Source organism: Numenius arquata, chromosome 8 (genome assembly GCF_964106895.1).
Source record: "Numenius arquata chromosome 8, bNumArq3.hap1.1, whole genome shotgun sequence".
NCBI classification, from domain to species: domain Eukaryota; kingdom Metazoa; phylum Chordata; class Aves; order Charadriiformes; family Scolopacidae; genus Numenius; species Numenius arquata.
Genome location: NC_133583.1, coordinates 35,392,169 through 35,418,390, shown reverse-complemented (window position 1 = coordinate 35,418,390; position 26,222 = coordinate 35,392,169). Strand labels below are relative to the sequence as shown.

Below are 26,222 nucleotides of genomic sequence, written 5' to 3'. Positions count from 1 at the left end.
TACAGTAATTCCAGCTGTCAGATCACAGAGGTAACAAGATTATAAAGGGCTTAAAAAAATAACTTGCAAAAGAAATTCATACAATAGATTCAGAGAATTTAAACCCCCAAATGTTGTGGAATATGAAATCATGTAAGGACAGCTATAAACAGAAATGATTAAATGCATTTCAAAACACCTTCCACATCCAAAGAACAAGACAGTGTGAGCCAGCGGACTAAATATAGGTGTATACTGTCACTGTAGATACCCTAAAATATTGGAGGTATAGGGCTGTCAGCTATGACATTGAACCTGAAGGTCTCTGCCTTTCTGAAATAGCAACTAAGGGGAAGTAGGATCCCCTTCAGCATGTAAAATAGAACTAAATATCTTTTTATAAGATTTAAATGTCTCCGTGAATATTTTGGTAAGTAAAATAGGGTGATGGTCGTCGTCTTTTTAATCTAAGACTGAGTCTTGAGATCGGTACTCCACATCTTTACTGTTATTATCCTACAATTCTGGCTAAATTTGAGCACTCTTGACTCTTCCTTTTTGGAAGCCTTTGCCCAATGGTATCTAAAGACTGAACAGTCTCTTTTATCAGAGCAGAACAGCAGATTAATCTCTGTGTATGTATAAAGCCTTGCTGTCCCCTGCTGGTAACTGAAGTAAACTTTAATTTTTTCAAACACCTTTTACAGAGTCTTGGCTGAACCCACTTTCCTGAAAACTATGGTTCTTTTAATCTCTTTAAAAGTTTGTAAAGTTTTTGTTTGTTTGTTTTATTTTTGTGCCTGTACTTGAGTGATTTGGGTCCTTGAGGCAGAGTCCTCAAAGCTAGTGATTCTGCCAGTGCCTGCTGCTGTATGTAACTGGGTAAACAGGATTGAAAACAGGTTTCTACTCCTGGATGGATCTATTCGTCATAAAGAGTGAGATTAATGAATTATCAAACGCGTTTCCTAAAGAAACGAAGCCTAGTTATCATGTTGTCTTCCATCTGCCTGGCCGCCTTGCCCAGTAACTCTAAGCTTTGAGCTGATTGTAACCGAACTTGACGGAGGGGTGCAGGTACAGTCCTTCTGGCTTTGTGAACCTGGTGTCTGGGTAGAGGAGGCTGGGCTTGATACAGTGCTGACAAACAGCACATGGTGTCTCTGAACCATGTGCTGTTTCTGCCGTTCCTTGCCTTTCCAGAGGTCTACAGGCAGTGGGAGGGAGAAGGCATAAAAAGTAAGGGTTATGGTTGTAAGAAATAGAGTCTTACGTAAGAGTGACGTGGTAGGTGACAGCAGGGCAAGACTTTGTGACATTGAGAGTAGAAGACACAAGTTTCCATAGGGAAAACAGGCTTCACTGATTCCAGTGTTCTCACCACAACTTGTTAAAAAGATGTAGTCTCAAATGCCATAGCTAGATTTTTACTTCTCAGTCTAAGAAGGAGATGATTTTGAGCAGAAAAGGGGTTTGTGTACCAGACTTGGTCCGGATGGGCAGTTCAGGAGGGGCAAGGAGGAGAACACAGCAGGCTGAGTCAGGCATTCATTAATAGGTGGACATGTTGGCAGAAACTTTCCGTGCAAGTCACCACCTTCTTTCTGGTTTTCATTTTTTTGAGACGGCCCTTAAAACCAGCCGTTGTGGAAATATCACATCTATACATCTATATATAGATGAAGAGGCTGAAATGTGGGCCAGAGTGCTATCTCCATCCTCCTCCCACAAGTCAGACAAACTAAAAAAAGCATGCAAGGCCATAAAGTCCATCCCCACACTGAGTAGCATTTAGTCTTCTGTGGGTAGAGAGACAGGCAGGGCATCACATCATCAGGACCTCAAAAACCAAAATACCCCAAATTAAGAAAAAAGGCAAGAGGGGGGAATGGGAAGTGGGGACAAATGGTCTGGTTAAAAAAAAAAAAAAAGAAACCATGTCAGTAACAACTTCACTACGGAAGAACTGAAACTACTGCTTTTACAGAACTTATACTAGCCAGACAGACACCCCTTAGTCACAAGATAGCCAGCATCTGAAGTGAGGGAGACTTGAGATATGTTTCCTGTGCTCTGCATGTGCCTCCATACGTCCCAACTCAGCTTGTTAATCACTGGTTATTTTCAAGAGACAGAGGAAATGTTGCAGTGATGAAAAAAATAGATTATTTTTTCTTCTTCTTCTTTCCTTTCTAACCTTGTCCTGAGAAAATTTCCTGACAACCGTTTTGAAACATATATTTTTCTTTAGAAAATCTGGGGGTTCACTCAGGATTTTCCCATCAGAAAGCTTTCGTTGAAAAATCTTGGCCAGATTTAATCACCTGATATATAGAAACAAAGATTTGCAGGCTATTCGTTTTTATGTTGATTGCAAGATCTGAACTTGAAAGGATCTTGCATACAAAGCTGAGGAAGGAGGTACAAATAAGTTGAGAGCAAAAATGTTCACTGTTGTAGGTGCATCTGATGAAAGCCTCCTCCAACTGTGTGTCTCTGCCACCTTTCTGTGCTCCATTTTGCAGATGGTTTGTGTATGGCAGTTTACAGCTTCCTTATCCAGTCCACTGAGGCATTAGTCTGCCTGTATTGTAGCAAAAAAAGGCACAACAAAAGGATCAACTTTGTGATCATACCCTTACCACTAATCCTATAACTGCCAGAACACAAATGAAGGAAATGGAGTTTTCACGTTCATCTTCTTGCATAGATCTAAACTGATTTCTAAGATATTTTCAGAAGAAATCTGTACTTCTATTGTGCTTCCATTATGTTCTCCTTAGGCAGTCATGCTCATGTTTTCTCAAAATGTTCCTTCTCTTCCTCAGTCTTTGTCACAGTGGGGCACTTGACTTTCTGCTTACTATCTGTGAGGTGAGCACATGTTTAAATACTTTCTGAATTGGTCTCCTTTCTTGGGGAGATGACATGTAACATGGTCTATTACAAGTATACAGCATAAAATGATATATAGGAGCTTAACATGTTAAGGTTAAAGAAATTGTTTAAGAAACTTTCCTTTAATTAGTTCTATGTATCTTTCCTTTCTGCTGCTTCTCTTGTCATGAGTTATCACTTATTTAATATAACATCAAGGCATGGGCTACAGCTACTATAAATGATGAATATTTGCAAAGATTATTTGACAGGTTATAATCAACATTGCCTTATAGAGTATGCATGCAAAAGTTTGGAAAACAAATGTCCCAGGTACGTAAGTGCCTACTTAGTGCAAAAATGTTTTACTACATTATCAGGCTGTGACACTCGCTGGTAACACAGTAGTGTGCGCTCTTAAAGGGTCGTTTTTAAAAATGAAGAAAATAGTAAAAAGTACGTATCTGATTATTCTGTTAGAAACTAGTATCCATGAGACTGCTTTAGGAGAAAGTATTTTTATTCCTCTAATCACCAGGCAGGCACTCTTTTGTGGTTTTTTTCAATCCAAGTCCGAGGTAGAGAGCTAACAGACGTTTGGGTGGAGAGATGAGAAAGTGTGACAGGAAGATATCTAAACATAGTGTCCTCGAGAGGGTGTTAGAGCCTTTGCTTACATTTCTAATGCTTTATATTCTGGCCTTGTGCTTTCTCTTTGATCAGACCCAAACATCTGATCTTTTTGTATTTCCATATTTCATTGCCAACCTTAATCAGTAGGTGTAAAACATAATCCCAGTACTATTCCCTTTGGGATTCAGCTGGAAACTAGAAAGCAGGATGCTGAGGGAGAACTAGATCTTGCAGAGCCAAAAGCCCTTGTTTCAAATTGGCTCATTCATGCCTAATTTCTGTGCCAGTTTTTAATCTTTTTTACACTAAACTGATGCTTGTAGTTGGTGAACAAAACAGGAGCACATATGAGCTCGAGCTGGAATGTGGCAAGCTGCTTCAAGTTTGCAGCATTAGTTTGAAGAAACCCAGAGCTTCCTTGTACACACAATAAGCAACCTGTTAACTACCATTTTCAAACAAGAGAAGTTCTCCTTCCTGCTCTGTGTTTTCAAATCAGTCAAAGCTGTAAGAGACAAATTTGTACCTAAACTTCAATACCCTGAGATGCACCTAAACCAAAGCACAAAGTCTAAACAGATGGTACGTCTTGTTTAAGAGCAGAAACCTCATTTCCTGCAGTGATGTGGAAACGAGGATGAAGATGGCCATGGGAGAAGCAGACCAAAAGGTCCTTGAAACAGTACTGTTTGTTATACTTTGGTGTCTCTAAAAAGATTCAAAATCAGAGGAGTACAGAGGGACTAATTAGCTACTGGCCCAGCCAAGTCATCTAAACCAAATGCTTTTTCAGTCTTATGTCTCCAATCCACTTAGCAGTATCCGGATTTCTGTGTTTTTCTTTCCGAAAGCTCATCTTTACCATGGCAGCTCAGTTACATACCTATTTGCCTTCCAGAGTTTTCCCTGTCTTTCTCTAATCTTAACGTCATGAGAGTAGAAGCTGCTGTCTTCCCTGCGTCACCTATCCTAACCTCTTAGTGGCTTCCTTCTCTTTGCAGATGTGTGAGACAAGAGGGACAACCTGGGCTCCCCCATGTCTGTTAGTTCTCTTAGTATTGCTGATGGTGTCCTCCTCTCAGCAGCCTCTTGAGCTTGCACAGACAGGGATGCTGTTACAGGAGCTGTGAATCAGTCCTACCTAACAGATCTGCCTGGTGGCTTCTCCTATGGCTATGCTTTAAAAGAGGTTTGGTTTTGTTTGTGGAGCCCAGAGTTGGAAACACTGTCACTGATCTGTCAACCTCAATGGAGGCAGGAAATTTCCTTCTTTGTGTCTTTTTGCTTCCCAAGTTTGACAGTATTTGAGTACATGCATAACTCCAGACTGAGAAGATTCAATAGGTGAGTTCTTATATTTGAAGTGATTTTCTAATAGTGTTGGAACACTGATACCTAGCTTCCACTGAAATACATTTGAAATTTACTTCAAGTATTCTATAACGCAGAGACCCACAAATCCATAAAGTATTATAATTGCTAGAAGAACGAAGATGGTTCTGAACATAGCTCAAAACTTGAATCAGAGCAAATGATAGTTATTCTAACTTCTTTTTTAAAATAGTCATTCACAATCTTAATTGCAACAGCGCTATCTAAAAATCTACCACAAGGTGGTACCACAGTATTTTGTTAGATGTTGAAATTACAGCATCAAAACAACTATTTTCTGAATATAGGTATGATGTAAAATTTTTATTTTAATATAATGCCCCTGCCCCTTAGTGCTGCAGAAGTACTGCTGACATAACTTTGAATTGCTCCTATAAATGGACTAGCAGTTGGGTCTGTCTGCCAACCCTGATTCAATGGGACACTGACGTTTGTGATGTGCTTTCCTGCCATAATTACTCAAGATAGATTGCATAGGTGCTGAAAGTTAAGCAGATTAAATATTTTCCTAAATTACTGCCTAAATAAGCAAATTAATCTTGATGTCTGTCTTGATTTGTCGCCTTCCTTCTCACATATGTTAGCCTTTGTAACAATTTCTATTTCTTTGGATAGTTGTACCTGAATTATATACAGACATTTCCCTGAAAATGCCAGGATACTTAGGAGCCAAGGGAAAAAGAAACCTGAGCAGTTTTGCTGTATGGGAATTGAGCACCAATTTTGTGTTCAGTGTCTGCTGTAGTGGTAGGATCAGTGTCGGGCTGAAGTGAATTACGGGCAGAAAATAATTATTTAGTGGTAAAGCTTATCTGCTGTGCCAGTGAGGATTTCTTCTCTTGTCCATCATATATTTATTATTCTAGTGAGTATCCCATCTCATGGGAATTGTGTCTTTTCCCTCAGTATAAACAAAGAAAAATTCCTAATAAAGCCTCAACCTGAATTGTGTAGCTGTATTCTCCTCACTCTGTTTCCTTGAATCACACTCCATGTCTTCTGTTTTTATGCTGCTTTAACACACATGGTTCACATCTCCTTGACTGAGACACTGTATTTATGCTCATCTCTTTAATATTTCTTCATAAATCAAACATCTGTTGCCCTAATTTCCTAGTCACTGAGCTCCTGCCAATTCACTCGTATCTTTCAGCTAAATGAGGTGCCTCCAAAGTCAGAATGCCAACGTATGAAAATTTTGGAGAGGAACAGTTCTCTGCCCTGTGAATATTAACAGTGTTTTGAAAAAGAAGTGAGCCCTAAATAGTTCCAGCTGTAACTTTCAAGACGTGTATTGAATTCCAGGACTGCATTTGCACCTGTACATTCAGATCCATGTGTACTGCATTCAATCCTTGAATCAAAACTCAGTGGAGCAGGTTATCCTTAATGCAAGGCCATGCCCCCAGAATTCAATTTCTATACTCCCCATTGTAGCCAAAGCCTAAAGGGGCATTGTACAAATATTATCTATTGGTTCAGATCTTTGAAAGGTGATTTTGATATGAGATAATACATACATCTAAATAAAAAACCTCTTATACCAAGGTGCACAGTGTCCTTCAACAATATTGCTAGATATTACCTGCCCAACAGGCTGCATTTCAAGCTGTCTTCCCTTAAATATATTAGTGAATATATTAAGAAGCTGAATCTCATTAATTTTTTTCTATCATTATTCTGCTGCCTCTGTACAGTTTCTCTGCAATTACGTTGTGCTACCTCCCTTTTTAATGCCTGCAGATTTCATTTGCATATGAATTTCTCCTGCTTTTATACAATTTAAGAACTTAAAGGGGATCTCTAATGGGCTGTAATTCCTTTCATTGTTTCTCTCTTTTCATATGAACTGTCAACAAAAGATCAGTTCCTGGGATCATTTTAAATACATCTTTAACATGAAAAAGAATAATAACACCAAAATAATATTGAAATTTGTCACAAAAGTAAGACATGAGATATAATTTTCTTAAAAAATGAAAACAGATAATTTCATAGCATAGACTGCAATGCTACTGTAAGCACTTTGGTAAGCAACAACTCATGGGAATTGTCTGATGGACTTCAGTTACCAATGCATAAAAAACTAATTTCACACCGGACAGTAAAGTATGATTTAATTCATATTTCTGTCTATTCTAAAAGGAAACAAACCAAACAAAACATTTGTTTAAGAAATAAACAGATTTTTTTTTTTTATTTTCGTAATTATTAAATCCATAAAGAGAGTTGATCTGAAACTGTATTTTAAGGGTATAAAGTACTTAATGGTGGTAGGCTTTCTTTTTTATTAATTCACTTCACAGAAACCTGTAGAGGTTTTTAGGGGACCAGAGGAACATTTTTTAAAACTGGAATCCTCTGTCTCCCTTTACCATTCTTCTAATTCAAATTTAAATTCAGAATACAGACATTACCTAGTCATGTGTGGCAAAAAAAAAAATATGTTAGTCCTAATAAAAATGTTAGAAAAAGATTGGAGAGCTACCATTAAGAAATGACTGCAAGCAGCAAGCATATTTTTAAAATAGCCAATTCTCCTGTTTTAAAATTTATGCAAAAATGTAATTTTGCTAAGAAAACGAATGTATTCCTGGCAACAGAATTCAGCTCCAATGTGGTATGTCATTGTCACTGCAGAGAGATCTACATAAAGTGTGAGAATAACTGAAAAATGGCATAAATATCAGCAAGTATGAAGTGTGATCCAAGTACGGTTTATTCTAATAATTCCTGACTCAATATAGAATTTCCAATACTGACTCACTATCAACAGTGAAAAACATTTGAGACTGTAAAAGGTGTCAGTATTAATGAGTCTGTCTAGTCTGGAATATGTTACACTTACCGTTCGACATGAAAAGATATGTCACAACCCTCCCCCCCCCGCCCTTTATGCCATTTAACAAGCCACATTTTTCATTTTATTTCCCTAAAAGGCTCAGCTCTGGTAAGAAACTCAATAAATAAAAAAGCTTTCCACTACCACCATTTTATCTCATTACAACAGGCAAAATTATTGCATTTAGACCAAAATCCAGTCTATTTGTTCTGGAAATTAAATTAAAATCAATTTGAAACTATTCATATTGAATAGTTGCTGATGGTGCTTCAAGACAAGTGATAGCACTGTACAAATTTAGAATGGACTTGAAGAAAGACGAGTTCCTTCATGGTGAGGAGCTTGCTAAAAGACCAGGTAGACAGTGCAGAACTCAGAAAAATCTTAGCAATACAAGCAGTAGTGCCATAGTGTCAGTCCATGGCATTTTATCTGCTATCTCCTAGCTTATGTAATGTCATTTTACAGTGTCAAGAGCCTTTCAGAGGTTTTCTGTTGTCAGCCCATTCAGCCTCAATTTGCCTATGCTTCTTCTCGATTGAATATAATGTTTTAAATAACAAACTAGTTCGGCCTTTCAAAGGAGCATCCCCTGTTGTATTATGTCAACTTTATCAAGTTTGCAATGTTCATACTTCTTTACATTGTTTCTCTTACCTCTTTAGAAGCAAATGCCCCTTGAGGTCTGGATATTGGATATTAGTTTAGGTTAGTGGCAGAAATATCTATAACTAGATCAGAAATATTAATAACATTATTTAGGTGTAGCGGTAGTGTAAAGATTACAGACTCTGTAGCCTGTGGTTAATGTAGTACAATTATTCTATATTTCAGAGGGAGAAAAATATACTACATTTTTAATGAGAGTTTTTTTGTCACTGGAATTTGGTGAAGAATTGAAAGGTGAACACAGTGCAGCTCACTGAAGAAGCTTCAACCTAGGGATGATTGACCAGTGTGGGAGACTGAGCTGGTAATTTCTCTATATCCTGCCTTGCTGTATTCCCCGTGCTGTGCAGGCATGGAGATGTTGCTGCCAACACAGAAAAGAAGGTTTCTATCCAAAATACTAAATCATACATCTTCATGATTTCTTCTCTTCCTGCCCTTTTCTCTCTTCTAAAATATGGTATTTAGAAGACAGCATAGTGTATTTGAAATTATTCAAGAAACATAACTTATTTAAGGATTTTTTTTTTCCTTTCTTTTCTGGTTTATAAGCCTTGAAGTTATAACCACTGTACTAGAAAAAAAATAGTTTCCCTAAAGTTTTTACTGGGTACATGCTGTTGTTTGCCTTTCCAGGACTGTTATGCATAGTAGGGAAACTATTCCTAGAACTAAAAATAACCTACACGCAAACCTAAATGGAAACAGATATGGATTGAGAGACAAATCTAGTTCTACTCATTTTATATGCAAATAACTAAACCCATGTTATATAGAAAAAAAAAAAATAACACACTGTCTCATTTAAGACAGAAATGATAACATGGCAGCCAGAAACCATAGCAACAATATAAGAAAATAAGGCAGGGGAACATTTGCTCTACTATCATCTCATTTTTCTTGCCAAAGATCAAAGCATCCAGGGCCTCCTCTGAAATGTGTAATACATTGAGTCTAATTTCCAAGGCCTAGTATTATAGCAGTTGAAAAGCTGGGAAAAAATGGAAAATAAACTTTTCTGGGATGTATTTTCTCTCAAAATGAACAGCTTAAGAATACTTAAAGTAGAGCTTTTAGCAATAATTATAGCGTCAGTTGTCAGTTCTTCAAAATACTTTCCGCTACTAAATGACTATTTCAAATTAAGTTATTTCAAAATTACAATATCAAATGATTACAGTTCCTAGTCAGTGAAGAGACAGCATATCATGCTGTATTTACTGAATGAAGGTGAATATGCATGGGAATCTCATTGTCATTACTCAATTTCATTTTTCCTTAACAAACATGGACTGCTTCTTGAGCTACATGAGACCTTTAACCAGAGTCAACAAATATGGCAATGCCTCTTTCCATGGGCTTTTTCCCCTTGTTTTTCAGTATATTGGAAGGCAGAAAGTATGCTTAGTTTTTCAGATCCATAATGTGCTTTAAAGTTCCACCAGCAATACAAAGTGTAATTGTCATTCAGAAATACAGATGTTATACTGATTTCATTTATTTAATCTACCTGCCCATTCTTTGCAGGAGCCAAATTATATATGGTAGGTTTCCCTTTCTTAAACATAGCAGTAAAGTCCAGATGTAGCAGGAAGTCCTTCCCAAAATTCAGGGAGTCTTTCTGGTAAAAAAAAAGCTATTTTTGGCCTCTAGTCTTCAGAACTTCTGGGTATTTCATTTTGTAGTTCAGATAGTGGATAGTAGTATCTTGCTCACAGAGGTGAGCAGGGGCCCTTCCATTGGCTTATGTGCCTTCATTCACATGATCTCACACAGGCTGGAGCATTACTAAAGATGCGTGGTATAGAAAAAAGATAAAAATCTAAAACGTAATGAGCCAGCTCTGATGTGCATATGTGGGGAAGTTGTCAAATTGAATGTTTTCTGGCTGCTGCTTGCTGGAATTCTTTGTCCACAATGGTATCATTCATGTTTGGATAAATTGCAGCAATTGTTAAAGCTGTTAACTGCCTCTTTCTATGGTTGAATTTCATTTCAAAAGCTGTATCCTCTAAAACAGCTTAACTGGATCAATGTTGTGGTTTAATCCTAGCCAGCAACGAGGACCACACAGCCATTTGCTCACTCCTCCCCTCCCCCCCTGTGGTGGGATAAAGAGAAGAGGGAGAAAAATTTTAAAAACCTTATGGGATGAGACAATTTAATAGAACAGTAACGGAAGAAAAAAAAAAAAAAAGGTACAAGAGTATACAAAATGAGTGATGTGATGCAATTGCTCCCCACCCAGCGATTGATTGCCCAGCCCATCCCAAACAGCAATCGTGGGTTTCTGTCCCCTCAACCAATCCCCATTTATATACAGAGCATGGCATCTACGGTATGGAATATTCCTTCGGCCAGCTTGTCCTGTCTGTGCTCCCTCTCAGCTTCTGTGGGAAGTTGAAAATGTCCTTGAGTTAATATATGCATTATTTAGCAACAACTAAAACATCATATGTTATCAACATTATTCTCATACTAAATCCAAACCAGCAGGTACTAGAAAGAAAATCAACTCTATTCCAGCTGAAACCAGGACAGTCAGGAAGGGAATCTCCCGTAGACATCTCATCAAGAGGGTGATCTTATATAGAGAAAATAAGGCTAGTTTAAGAAGAGCACTCTTGCCCCAGTGGCTGGAGAGAGCTCAGGGAGGAGAGGACAAACAGGGTGTCAGTGTGGAATGGGGACAGGTCTCTCAGGTCTGATGTCAATCACTGAAAACTGCTAATTGAAAATCCATTTTGACAACTCTCTAACAACAGATGAATATTAGACTTGCATAATTGGGTACACAAGCAAAGCTGTTATTCCATATGGGTTAATGGGTGCAAAGCGCTTCTTAAATTGTGCGGGTTCTTAGTGTAATGGTTGTCTTATTTAGCAGCAGATGTTGCTTTAGAGATTCTGCATTCAGAACTTTTTTGTTTGGATCAAGATCAAAACAAAAGTCCAGGAGATTCTTGTGCAAAGCCTGTGATTATATGTGTCTGCTCAAGTACATTTTTGCATGACAGTGTTAGCAGAGAATTTTTGGATGAAACAGAAAATATGGAGCCTTCATTGCCAACATTTATAGAAGTGCGCTGAATTTAACCAACCTTTGACAAGGCATAGGTAGGAGTCTCAAAGTCCTTTTTGCCACTGGAAATATACCTGGCTGCCTATAATTTGGGATCCTGTACTTCAGAACAATCCTGATCTCAGTTCTGTGCTGAGGACTAATTATGCATTTATTATATTTATGTCTATGCTTATTATTTATATATTATATAACTATATATAAAATATATAAACATAATATCTCATATAGTATTTCATTTATTATTATGCCTTTGATTTTAATTCTGGGACAGTCCTGTCATAATGTGAGATTGATGGGTATGAAGTGGTCTGTGAGTTTAGATGCTGCTAGAGCTTTAGAATTGGCACCGTGTGCAGGAATTCAGATTTTAATATTTTTTTTTAAGAAATGTGGTGTCCACTTTGCATTTATTTCTACTGTTTCTATTTGGTAGGATTTTTTTGTAAATCTACATTTTTGTGCTGAAAGAAGTTGAGTCCTTTAAAAAAAAATTCTTCTCAGAATTGACATTTTTGCCTGGCTTAGACTTGTAAACAGATGGGAAAAAAACCCTAAGTAGCCACTTTTTATTTTTCAGTAATAGCAAGTGAGAAGCTTGGAGTGCCAACATGGTTTCTAATGCAACTTTTTACAAGTGCTTTCTACTTAGCTATAACAGTATTTTCTTCCTCTTTTTATCATGGGCTAGTAAAAAAACCCACAACAAAACCTCCCTCAAAATTCCACCATAACTTCCATAAGATAAATATTGAATGTGTAATATTCAGTATTAAGGACACTGTAGTCTTCTCTTCTTTTCCCATTGGAATCCAGAGCTGTTATTAGGATAGATAATTCTGGTAATGTATTAGTGCTTGAGGTTCCACAGGAATGGGTGATGTCCAAACTTGTAAGAATAGTTGTGACTCCTCTCCACAAAATTTATATCCAGGTTTTTCAACTTCAGTAGCTTTAACAATGAAGATATTAGTCTGATATTAAGTGGTTTTACCCTGAAGGATTGCTCAGAAGCCTGAACATAGATCCTGCCTTCCCGGAGTGTCTGCAAGCACTCCAAATATTAAAGGGCATAAATATATTACATTTTGATGGAAGATGGAGGTAAATTCTCAATTTCATAACTGCTGCAAAACAGGTTATATGATTGGGCCAAGCTCATGCTGGAAGCCCTTGGTAAACCTCTGGGATTTTGGCAAAGTTCAGTTTAAATCTTCTAAATCACACTTCAGTGTCTGGCCTTTTCCTATGTCAAATTTTCATAGCTCAAATGCTAGGCTGTGACCTTTTTTGGTGCTGTAGAAGTATGAAACATCAGGTTTAGACCTAGAAAATAAAGAGAAATAAAGACTACTGGCTTCCATCTTTCACATCTGGGCATTTTCAGATAGTTTCTGAAGTGGATCTTTAATAATGCTTTAAAAATAAATTATATTATAGAAGTTTTCAGAAAATTAATTGTTAAACTTCAAAACACTTCAATATGCTGTAGATACTTTTGTTTCATTGCATATGATACAGCCAGCTAGTGCTCTGACGGTTTTAAAAAATAATTGTGAATGTGCATCCAATTATCGTTAGATAGTTATGATAGATATTATAGTGATAATTTATTTAAACTGCAAAGTTTCATCTCATATTTATGCATCTGAAGCGGATTAATTAACAAAAATGTTGAAAGGCTTGATCAACAATAAAAGTTTGAGTTAACTTTAGTTAATTAAAACTAGCATATTTTTAATTAGGGGGTTATGGAAGCATTAGAACTGTTACTTTTCACTCGAGTCTGTGATAACTCCTAAAAGCGCAATTATTGTACATTTCTCTTAAGACATTCTAAATTAATTGAAAGTGTGTTAAAGCTATTCATGACACTTTATTATGTATTTATTAAAACAAATATCAAATGCTAAAATGTTAAGAATGATCTACTCTTTTGACAATAATTATGCTGTTGATCATAGAGAATCAGCCAGACATGTGGACATGATGCTTCCTACTATTGTTTCTATAAAGTTATCAGAATAATAACATGCATTATTTTTATCATGTTTGACTATTTTTTATAGATTTTTAACTTCTCCTTATGCTCTGTTTTCAAATGGTCAGGAACCAGAGATCCCTGGCAGCCATCTTTCTAGCACTTTCTAGCTCTGTTGATGGGGTAAAGTAAGAAGTGTGCAAGTTTTAAAGGAGCACAGAGTGAGTTGTGAGATTTCATGATCACACATCTATTTTCAAGGTACTTTTTCATCTTTAGGTCCCAAAAGATTGGTTGAGCAGAATTTTTTGGCTTTCTGCTTGCCCTACTAAGATAGGTGACGTGATCCCACTTCTTCCTACATGTGGGAATTTTCTCTTCTGAAAATGAGAATTGGATTTGCAAGAAGAGAGAATGACTTGCTACATTTTTGAGTAAATGAGGTAATTTCAGCAATCGTGACTGCTGTCTTTACTGTGACTTTAACCAGCAGAAATCCCCTGGTGCAGAAAGGATACCAGGGCTGGGCCTGCAGGCGGAAGTTGCAATTTTCCCCTGAAGTATCATTGCAAAATGAATGGTAGCTGTGGGACTGCAAAACAAACCCACATCCTCCTTATAGCTCAACCTCAGTGATCGTGTGCATTTCTCTGTTAACCACTAGTACTGGAGAAGAAATGCAGACGGCAAGAAAAAAACTAGGTGATAGAATAGATGCTGGGTATCAAAAATAGATATTTTACGCCCTATCTACCTACCTGAGCTGTAGCAGGCCACAACTAAAGGCAGCGTACTGGGGCTTTCAGACTACTTGATATCCTTTATTGTCTAAATGAATTTGTTCCTTAATGGAGTTTGATAAAATAAAGAAGATCTTTTGCATAGAGGATGGGACAATGTGTAGAAGGCGTGAACAGAGTTCCAAACAGGGAGAGATTCCTGGAGGCTTAGAGCAGCTCAAAAGCAAAAGAATCAAAAGGATCAAATTCATATCAAATGAAAGATTCTTCCTTGTTTAGAAAAATCTTACTGCTGTATCTTGTATTTAGAATTATTTTCTATAGTGAAGTTTCTTCCTGCCCTGTATGGTTTAAAATATTTTTTTCTTCAATACTATGCCACAGCTCCTTCCTTCACCTAAATATATGCAATAAATTCTCTAATAGCAATGAACAAGATCAGTGTGTGCATTTGGAGACACCTGAAGACTGCACTAGAATTCTATCATATTTTTGTTTGAAAAATCATATTGTTTGAAAAATAATGCCATGACTAAATTCTGATTCACATGCTTACTTGCCTAAAACTGTTTCTCTGATGCCTACTTTTCTGTTTACCTGTGTTTCATTGAAAAATGGTAATGATTATTGCCATTACTTCTTCATGAGTGCACAGGGACAGTACCATTGATACATTCAGAAAAGCAAAGAAAATGAATTATTAATTGAAAATGTACAGAGGAAGATTTACTCAGTTTTTTTTTCCAAAATGCCTACACAACTAATAAACGAGACTTTTCAATAAAAATTTAAATTAAATAAATGCAAAGAAAATTGAAGAGAGTCATATTGAAGACAGCTGTGTTATGAAACATTAATTTGCTCTGAATGCCAGGAACATTTGTTATAAAGCAGCTGCCTATTTATTAAATATTATCATAATATGTTATCTACTATATTTTTACTTCTCCTGTTTTGAATTGGTATAAAACATATTTAAAAGAGTATTTTAATGTTTTTTTGCAGATTACAAATAAGATGATGAATGCATGAGTAAATATATTCAAGTCCACTGAAAGGATTTTATTTTTGAGGCCTTACTTCTAAAGAAAAATCAATGGCAAACCAGAATACCAAAACATTCTGCTTAAAAATGTGAAAACACTTTGACAAATAAAGCAAGCACTGGAAAAATTATCAATGGCAAACTTCTTTAATGAGAAGGTAGCTCAAATGCCTTAGTATATTCCATCCTGTTTCTTGAATATTTTTCCACCGTTCTTAGAAAGTGCCATGTACATATTGTACTTAAAAACAAGCTGGCAAAGGCAATTCTTAGATCGGGTTTGTACAGTCACTTTAATAAAATATTATCTGTACTGAGTTGCAATGGCAGACATTTACAAATTCATAATCCCTCAAGTCTCTCACAAAAATGGGAGCCATCTCTTCTGATTTCCATTCTGTTGCTTCTTTACTAGTTCCTTGTACGCTTCTGACCTTAGAAACCTGGGGAAAGAGTCCTTTGCCATGAGGCTATAGATTAACCTCTGAGCATCATCAAAGCAGCTGAGGGTGGGCTCAGAGATGTTCTGAGAGATGTGGGTTTTGGTATGGAAGTCAATGTTAATCTGAAGGAAGAAAGGAGGCATAAAACCAATGTCAGTTTGATTGGAAAGCTGAGGTCTGTTCATGTACAGGACACAGTCTGCATTTGAATTTCCTCCCAAATACCCTGGCTGATGCAAATAAGCAGGAAGGTCATCCCTTCATTTTCTAGCATACTGAATTCTTCATTTTGTTTGGCTTTTAAAAGACGGCATGACTGAAAATAGAAGGGAAAAACTTGCTTCTGATTGTTTCATCTTTTTGCCAAACCAAATCCTATGAAGTACTGATTACCAAAGAGCAAATTAGAGATGAAGGTACTCGGCATAGTTTTATGTTTTGCCCCTATGTATCTTGTAAGGATTTTTTTGTTTTTAATAATAATAAAATGGATTTCAGTCATATGTAAGACATATGGGGACACTCAAAGCATGCTCACTATCAAAGGCAAAAACATCAGTGTAAAAGCTTGTTAGGGAGTAGAATGTGAACAATAATTAATTAGCAATTTTTTCCTTCACAGTAAGCATTTTTTAAATAATGATAAAATGGAATGCTGTGATGGAAATTTTTGCAAGTTTGCATTTTAATTTTCATCACACCAAAAATACCTCTACAAAAGAACAAATACAATCGTTAACGTTCCAATATACTGGTACCTAAAATACAGAGGAAATGGTGCTCCTTGCCTTATTAAAATGGTTAGAGAAAACAAATGATACTGTCTATGTATTTCCCAAAATCTTAAGGTAGATATTTCAGGTGAGATAAACCAATGCCCTGTGTGAAGAATGTATTTGAAGTATAAACCATAAGAGATCTTTCTTTGCTTTCACTCAGTTCCACAGAGTGTTTTCTACCTGGTAAATAATTGACATGAAAATGGAAGTACAGCCATGTTGAATTTTATTTTCTGTCATTCCTGGAAGTTTGGATCCAAACTTTCCACTTGATTCCCATCCTCAGTACCCAAAGTACACAAAAAACCCTATTTACCTCCTTGGGAGCATCAGCTTGTATAAAGTCAGAATAAATCTTTTGGGCTTTTGAGGCCATCTTACTGGAGGACTTGGTTTTCTTGAAGTCCTCACAGGCCAGCCAGAACTCCACGTTCTCCTCACTGAACTCTGACTTCAAAAATGTCCTAAAAGCTGCCAAGCCATCTGGGGAAAAAGGCAGGAGATGATAGGTAGAGGAAAACTGAAATACCAATGTAGATTATATGTATGTATATACATACATGTGTATGTATATATATATGCAGTATATATAGCGTAACTTATATGCCTGATAATGTTTTCCTGTCAGCCAGCAGTTAGTCTTAAGAGGCTGTCATGAGAGAAATAAACAGGAGATGAAATTACAGCCATGATAAGGTAACAAAAGGAATTCTTTCAGAGAGTTACTAATAGAGGAACGCTTCCAATACCTGCCTGCCGTGGTTTGGTCTCTCTAGCACTGACACACTAGTCAAAAGTGGATGCTGGAGATTTTGCTCTTCAAGACCATTTGTAGTGACTAGGAAATTAGGGATTTGAGGTTGACCCCTGGTCTAAGAAGAAGGCAGAAAATTAAATCATATCGTGGTAGTGTGCTCCTCTCAGAACTGAGGTTAGCCAGCCTAATTAGCGCTTCCACCTCCTTTCAAGTAATGTTTAAGACTTGGATGAAGAGATGGACTCTTCGTTACCCCATTGTTCAGCATTTTTTTTAACTTTTAAGAGAAAAAATGAAACAAAGAAAGGTTTGTTTGGAATAAATTGTTTTAAAATTAATCCAAATCACAAGCTCTTAGAAAAGAAAGCTGACAGCACCCAAATTTAGTTGTGTTAGTCAAGTTAATGATATTCAGAATCAGGGAGGCACACCAAGAACCAGTCCACAAAGTTACTGCAGGAAAATGGGGCTGGGGCAAGGAAGTTTTTAAGCTGCATGTGGTTTGGGGTTTCAGGTCAGTAGGCATGGGATCTCTTGGAGAAGTGACTTTAGATATATTAGAAATAATCATTTTTTGTTTGACTGAAAGTCAATGTACAACACACATATTTCTTTGTAACAGGAATACCTAAGAACAGTTTGTGGTTTTTTTTTTTATTTAAAAAAATAAGAAAAATAGAACCAGTGTGCAGAGACTTTAATAATGATTATCTTCATAAAACAAAACACTTTCAGAGCACTTTTGCTTTCTTAAATGCCCATTAAGCACTGGCCAGAAGGTATATGGTGTTTGCAGCTTGGAGAAACGGTAGCGCTGCTGTGGTTCAAAGCATGAGGAGAGTCCAACTGGAGAGCAGTGTGAAAACCTGACAGCAACATTTGTGAACTGGGTTGGCACACATTTTTTCAAAAAAATAATTTTCACTTCTTACCTTTATTGGCCAATAGTGTGTCCACAGACTCAGACCAGGCCATTGTTTCCCCAGTGTTTGACCTGTGGAAACAACATCTACCTTGAAAATAGCATTGTGATCTTTTGCCTATGGTGCAGTCTATGGTAGCTAGTCTATCAATTTGCCATCTCCTTGAGGGAGCAGGGTGAGTAATTCTTATTACCCTATGCGCTGGAAGAATATGATTTCTTGAAAATGAAACATTTTGTGGGAATGTTAGTAGCACCTGTGGGAGATATCAGCATGTGCCTACCTGCTTTCCTGCATGCCAGATTTTCTATTTGATTTTTCTCAGGATTTTGCCAGTCAGTCAGTTTGCAGCCTTAGGCATCTCCAAATGAACATTAGTCTCATATCTAGCACTTAGTGATAAGCAGGAATAAATCTGTTTGGTCATCTAGCTCATATTTTGTTTTAGAATAAGGAGCACACTTCTTCAGTAAACCTCGGTTTAGTGGTTTGTAACTAAAATTTGAAAATTGAAAATTTGAAATAGTTTTTTTAAAGTAAAATTTTGAAAAAAAAATCAAATCTTATAAATGTCCTCGGCAAAAAGTTTTGAGGTAGAAATTTCAAGTGTTAACCGGTCTTTCATGTAACCTCTAAAGACAGGTAGTAAAAGATGAAGAATTTTGTTAAGCTGATACCCTATTGTCTACTCAGGAGGTTTTATCTCAACTTATTTTAAATTTTAGTAAAATTAATGCATATTAATTTTTTTAAACATAAAAGTTGAAAGGGAATGAAGAATGTTTAACTACAATTTTGCACTTGTGAAATATCTTAAGATAAAACAAGTAGTTCAAAGTGCAAGGCCAGAGCAGAGTAAGCAGTTGGTTTTCATTTTTTTTCCCCATTTTCAGTACAGATTTTTTTATGAGGAGACAAGGAGACACCTCAACTCTAGAAAACCTGCAAGAATACCTCGAGAGGTAGGTAACAATTAAGTAGATCGGTATCTCACATTGCTTTTGTTGAAACTGTTACATTTTATACAAATAGTAAAGATGTATTAGCCAGACAAAGGAAACCAACTTTCTAATCCTCCAGCTGCATATCTTGTCTAGGTTACGGTAGGCAGGGGGATTTGAAACTGAATTTACATTCTACATGAATATAGTAGTCACAACATCTTGGCAGTTCTGGAATGGTTTGTGTGCATCTTCTCTCTCCTTTGGTGGTAAGAAAGGGGAAACTGGAAAATTTGGAAATGTTTTGTTTCAGTGCAAAATCAAAACGAATTCCAGGATTTTTGACAGAAACAGAAATTTTATTTTCTGACTAGACCCTGTTTCCATTCGAAAAACTTCACAATTTAATTTTCATGGAGGTTAGTCATTCTGTACTGAAAGATTTTTATCAATTGGTCTTTGTGGTTTCAGACATGCAAACTCACGGGGGGTAATTCTTTTCTACCTCACGTTTAGGTCTTATATTCACATCCCTTAGGGAAGGCAGGAGTTCATACAAACTAAAAGTAGCGCAGGCCATCCTTGGCTCAGCAAAGTATCACAAGGTACAAACAGTGTCCACAATACTGAGGGGTGGGAAATTTGGGTGAGTGGAAGCAGGGCAGAAAAGTTTCTGCTAAAACACAGCACCTGCCTGCACATGCTCTGCTGCTCTTTCCTCTAGGCTACCATTATAAGAGCATGTATTCTCAAGGCTGATAAGGTGCCCAAGGAGAACATTTTAAAGTAACTTTTGAAGTGAAGTTCACTACGCTTTTGTCTGTTTGACCAAGTGGTGTCTGAAATCACCTGTGGAAAGACCTTTATGCTGACTATTGGCTTTCTGCCTCTGTATATACTGACTTAAAAAACAGGTATTTTAGGAGATAAAAGGCTCTGGAGTCTGATAAATGGACCAAGCACTTTTTTTTTTCTGTATAAAATATAACACGTTTTCTTAGTTTACAAAAAAAACCCCATCCTAGAATTCTGTAAAAAGTATTTGATATTCCTGCGGGGATTCTGAGAGCTAGACTGTTGAAACCTTTCTCTGTAGCATACAGGTTAATTTGAGACCTGTATTCCAGAGCCATTTCTCAGCATCACCAGTAATGGTATTTTCTAATTGTCAATTTATAAAGAGATTATATGATAGTGTCACCATATTATGTAGCTGTGGTTATAATTATTACAATAGATTGTGGCATTGACACCTTTAATAAGCAAGCTTTTTTTGTAGCGGTCAGTTTACTTGTATACAGGCTGCACAAAATTATATTTAAACAAAATGAATAAAAATGTGCATATATACATTTATATGCACACATTCATGAGGGAAACTGGAGTGCAAATATAGTCAGTCTATACTGAAAACACAAATGAAAACTACATGTTTTGTACATAAACATTATGTAGAACTTCGTGAGACATCATGTGCTGATGAAATTAATCAACAGAGAATTTTTTTAGTAATTGTAATAAACTTATCAAATATATAACAAATTTTCAGGTTGTTTAGTAAATATTTACTACCTTTCTTGTCAATCAAAAAAGCAAAATGAAAGACCAGGTTAAAACAGACAGCATGAATCTAATTCTGCTTCTCTTCCTTATGGTTAATATTATTTGGTGTTATATTTACTTATCACTCAGAGAATTATCTCAGTGACTTCATGGGATTTACTTGAATGGGAATCGCAAACAGAATTGACACTAAGGAATTAAAATAATCATATTCACTTGAAAGAGGAAAGAAAAAGAAAAGCTGTCCAGATTATTCAAAAGTTGATCATCCCATCCCATCCCATAAATGTCCTACAATTAAAATAGCCATAAACAACAACTCACTTCACTGGCATTTTTTGTTCCACTGTCTGACTGTCACAGGTAGGGCAGAATTTCTTTTTCTGACTGATCTTCAAGCTGAAGGTAATGTGACAACAGGAACAATACAATTAGTATGTGAATAACCAAACAGTACAATGCAAATTGACAAACTGTTTTAACGTTTCCTTTACAATTATTTCTTTCAGAAACGTGGCTTATTTTTTAACAGTGGTCATTCTAGTTTAATCTACCAAAAGTAATTTTAATTAAAAACAGTTTATATGCAAATATCTCTGAAAACATATTTATGTTCTGAAACTACATCTTCACAGAGAAATCATCTCATGGTTTTTCTCATTGACCATTGGCTTACTGACTGTGGAAAGGAAAAAAGGAAAATGGGTTCAGTGCACATAACTAGAAAATTCTTCACTGTAATTATTTACTCTCATATTGTATCTGCAAAGTTTATCCATCACCTTATACATCTTGAAGGTCTAAGGCCCTTGAGCCATTGTCTGTTTTGTTTACTCACACAAGACTTATCACAATGGGACCAAGTTGGGATGGCCATTTGCATATTGATGGTGTTACAAATAACGGGATCATGCAGCATTAGATACTTCCAGTGGACTGATTTTTTTCTACTCTTATTGATACTTCATTCTATATACTATCTTCTAGGAGCATCACTTCACCCCAAAAACATTTTCATATAATTTTGTCTTTTGCTTTTGATAATTATTCTTTCCTCCTCTTTTCTATGTTCCTTGCTGTCCTTCGCTCTCCTGAACAAACAGGCTTATTGATTGGCTTCTTCCCTCCTTCCAAATCTTGTCCTGCTGCGTAATCCTTTGCTCACCCTACCCGCCCCTACCCAGCTTCCTGGTTCTCAGTGTTCTCTCCTGGTTCCACTTGACACAAACAAACTTCCAGTGGTTCAGGAACTGGGATCCAGCTGTCCCAACCTGCAGAGTAAGGGATTATTGTCTTCTCAGCTGAAATATTTTACACCAAGTAGAGCAGCCTCAAGAGTTTAGGTCCCATTTGATTTTCCTATATAGTATAGTTACACACAAAGCTGCTTTCTGCCTGACTGAGGACACGGTCTTGCTTCTTTTAGCTACATCTGTCTTCTAAGAAAAGAAAGCAAAACCCAAGCACCACACGCCACATTTTGACCATAGCAATGTTAGGGGGTTATTCCTCATCCTCACCTTTTGTGGATCTGTAAAAGAAGTTTCAGGCCAAACTATTTGATGAACTTCACATGCGACAAAAAATAGTGAATCTGGTCAACAACGCTTGAGAAAGTTGAAATCAGATGGGAACCGATATAGAGGTGGATTACTGGGATGATCAGGAGAATGAAACTGTCTTGCAGGAGAAAAATAAAAAACTTCAGTTTGTCTGTAAAATGAAAGCAGAGAGGAGCTATGATTGCTCTCTGAATATGGAGGAGTAACCCAGAGAGAAAAATGAATTATTTTAGTTTAAGGATCATATTGGCAAAAGAGCAAACATAAACAGCCAGTGAATAAACTTATTCTGGAAATCAAAGAGGCTTTGGAAAAAATGTTGGTTTTAACAGTCTCCCAGTAGAATTTTTCTCCTCTCTACTCTGTACTTCAAAGATAGAGCTTCATATATTTATGAAAGAGATTATTTAAAATTGTTGCCTTTGATAATAGGAAACTGGAAATGATGACCCAGGACACCCCTTTAAGTCCTACATAATACTAAAAAAGATTCCTGGCAGCAAAATACAAATCCTTTCTGCAATTTCTTACCTTTGCACCACTCGCTTCTGAAAGTCATAATAGAAGGAGAGAAACGTGAATTATAATCCTGATTCTCTACAGTGCTTTGTGATTCTGTGATTCTGTAACATTGTGCCAGACAGGACCTGAACCCTCCATGCATTGTGCTAGTAAGACTAACTTCAGCATCTCACAGGTGGAGAAAAAACCTGCAGCACCTGAATTTACATTAAATCCTTTGTGACTGATTCAGTCCACGGTTTGAGCTCTGGTAAAAGAGGATAAACATAATACAAAATCCAAACATTATTTATTTGTAGAGTTTCTGGCCTGGCAGACTGTAAATAGCTACAACTTGGATTTTCTACCAGTGAGACTGTCTCTTTCAGTTTGTCAATTACTGTTGAAATAGCACACCCCCCCCCCCCCCCTTTTTTTTTTTTCTAGTGGTTTGTGATTGCTGGTCTACCTTTCTCAGGTAGCAAACAGGAAGTTCTGCAAAGCTCTTCAGGCCTTGCCATGCATTACTATCTCTTGGTATTTTTAGGAAGGGACTTAACTTTTGTGTACCTTAGGGTCTCACTGAGAAGTAGCCAGGATTTAGGAGCAGTTCAAAATAGGTGCTGAATTTTCAGCCAAGCTGAAAAAAAATTCTAGATAAAGGCCTCCAGGTTTCTTTGAGGACAGAGATGACACCAAAATAAGCAACACATCATTCTTGGATTACTCCATTCATTTCTCATTGTTCACCCCATGTCTAATCCCAATGATTTTACTATTCACACACCTTAGAACTGTGTTTATAAATTGACTAGTTTTATGTTTTTGAAGAGGTAATACAATTCTTGTTATATAATAGTCCCATTAACTCCTGTGAGACTATTTATGAGAGGAAGGGTTGCAGTATCTGTGCTTATTTTTTTTTAATAATCATCTGATGATACACATTTTTAATTAAAAAAAAAAGTTCCAAACTGTGCAACAGATGCATATTTTAAAATTTCTATCTAATTGCCTGATATCTTAATTATACAGATGGACATGACTATTTCTTTAAGATTTTAAGTGCTGATAGATATTTTTAAGTCAGTCTTAGCAGACACCTAAAAGCCATGGGTATTCTTGTCCAGCACACAGAGTAACAGATGGATGCAATCCAGTTGCTGCTTGAGTTTTATGGGGTACTGATCACAATTCACAAAAACACAAAGAAGCTAAGTGGGATTTTCACTATTGTGTAACTGCTGTTCAGTGACTGCTTAGCTACATAAGCTGATATTATTTCAGGTACACAGCAGGTAATAATGTGGTGGTTGTTATCACTGTCCCAGCACAAAAATCACACATATGTTAACCAAGCTTAAGCACAGTCACCTCTTCCCAAAAAAGGTAGCTGGTAGTATTTTCATATACTTGCTCTGCTTGGAACTTAATTTCTGAAAAGAAACTCTAATGTTTTACTGAAATTTCATAAAGAGAAAAAGTGATCTTATTAAAATAAATGCATCTGCTGCTTGTGCAAATGTATTAGCTATTCATAATAAAGAGTATCAAGCAAACAAAAAGAAATACAAATATGTACTAGAGATGAGCTGAAAATTGCACATGGAATTACTTCTAAACTTTTTGGAAACCTGGATCCAGCTGACACTGCTGATGTCTGCAGCTTCAGTTCACGAATAACCCAGACCGGACTTGCAGAGTAGCTCAGGCTCTTATCTGCTCAGCTAATTTCAGTGTATTTTAAAAACTTCATTGGTGAGGTTGCTGGCTTAACATTTCCATAACTCTGCTGACTGTGCTCTGGATTTTTGTTCTGAGTCCTCTGACTTTGACAGGCCATAGGAGAGCTAGAACTGTAGGAAACAGACTATGGACCTATTGATTGAACGTTTCCTCCTTTGCCAATATTGCTTGCTAAGGACCACTGATTTCTTAAATATTTAAATCTCCTGAACTTTTAGGCTTACTGCTTTCCTTTTAACTGATACTCTTCTTTAGCTCTCTTTAGGCGTTAGTTTGAGTTATCTGCCTTTATGAAAAGCCATTGCCTGTTTAGGGAAATAGGGCATGTAATTTTTTGTCCCACTGACCCACACCTCAGCTAGGTACTAATCTCAATAGACAGTATAAAATGACTCTTCATGTTCAAACTATTGGTGTATTAACATAAGAAATCATTTTCACTTATATATGTCCCTAAAGGGGTTTCCTTGTACTCACCTGAGTGCAATGTGAGAAAAGGTCAAACTCTCCAACAGCTGTTTTGGTGTGCTGCTGTTTCCCGTGGATCACGTTCAATATATTATTGCCATTCAGCGTTTGGCCTCTGTTAAGTCCATCTCATACCTGCGTTTGCTTGGATGGTGTTGTTTTGTATAGTGTAATCTCAGCAGAAAAACGTTAGTGTTCTGCTGGTCCAAGCAATTCAAGCAAACGGAGGCTTGACTGCATTTCTTATGTTGGGAGAAGCCAAGATGATCTGAGCACTGCCGGCATCCCAGTAACATGGAAACGCCTGTCGTACAGCATGCAAATACATTTTAATCACAGCACTATGTAAATGCCTACCTTCCAATAGCACTGCACAGCATGGGCAACTCACAAAAATATTTTTTCCATATAAATAACTCTGTGTGTCTTCAGTATGCCACAGAGTTGTTTTGCATAAGAAAATGAGCTGCTATTTTCCACCCAAGCAAAGTATGCCCTTCAGGTAAAATGTTTTGATTTCAAGAACAATTTGTCAAAATGTTTTACAGCATTCTGGGCTCCTCATATACAGGATTTCCAAGTACTATACAAGCACAAACCTACATTAGAAGAGAATTGGAAACAATTCTCAAGGAAATGTGCAACCTTGAAGAGTCTCATTTAGTGCTAACCAGCAGAGTGTTTGGCACAGCTTGTGTCCCGGATGAATACGTTGTTATTTACATAGCATCACAAGAACTTCCTATTTGCACAAGAAGCTTATATAGGACCATATTGTGATCTTGTCCTTGGAGACAGGTATAAATTGCACCAGCATAAGAATATACAAAAGGTAGGCATTATGCCTCGGAAAGCTCTTGAACTGTAATTCCCCATGTCAGTTGTCTCTTGAGTAGTGCCTTGCGGGTGGTCCATCCCAAGCCAAGCACTGCTAGGTACTGAATCAAAGGGAAAACCAATGTACCCATGTTCTTGGTTGTCTCTTTGTAAAAGGAAGCATACGTCTGACTTCTCCTGTGTGCCAACAGGCCAGTAACGCGGGCATAGTATGTGTATGACGTAGGAGAGCTCCTACTGAGTCCCCCACAGGGGGACAGTCCACATGAGGATTTAATCCTTAGGAGCCTTCTCTTCCTTAAGGGAAAACTGAAGCGGTGTTAAATGCAGAAATTTAAAACAAATGTGGAAAGTTATGAAGAAATGAGAGTTTCTAAAGTACAAGCAAATTGCATGGTGAAGAAACATTTCAGGGTTGTCCTTATGTTAGGCTCCAGCTTAATCTTCTGTCCTGTTTGAAAA

At 36.9% G+C, this 26,222-nt stretch overlaps 1 protein-coding gene across 1 annotated transcript; it reads right to left on the bottom strand.

Annotated features, from left to right (window-relative positions):
• Nucleotides 1-15,601: 15,601 nt before the first annotated feature.
• Nucleotides 15,602-20,981, bottom strand: RGS21 (regulator of G protein signaling 21). Its single transcript, XM_074152254.1, has 4 exons — nt 20,971-20,981; nt 18,152-18,228; nt 16,779-16,945; nt 15,602-15,805 (listed from the first exon to the last, which is right to left on the bottom strand). The coding sequence occupies exons 1-4, from the start codon at nt 20,979-20,981 to the stop codon at nt 15,602-15,604; spliced, it is 459 nt and encodes a 152-aa protein (XP_074008355.1).
• Between the last annotated feature and the right edge of the window lie 5,241 nt (nt 20,982-26,222).

Excerpts from the sequence above, each read along its gene's own strand:
- RGS21 (XM_074152254.1), bottom strand. Across the intron at positions 16,946-18,151 it reads CACACTATTGGCCAATAAAG|ATGGCTTGGCAGCTTTTAGG; the intron begins GTAAGAAGTGAA and ends CTTTTTCCCCAG. Across the intron at positions 15,806-16,778 it reads AAGCTGATGCTCCCAAGGAG|ATTAACATTGACTTCCATAC; the intron begins GTAAATAGGGTT and ends TTCTTCCTTCAG.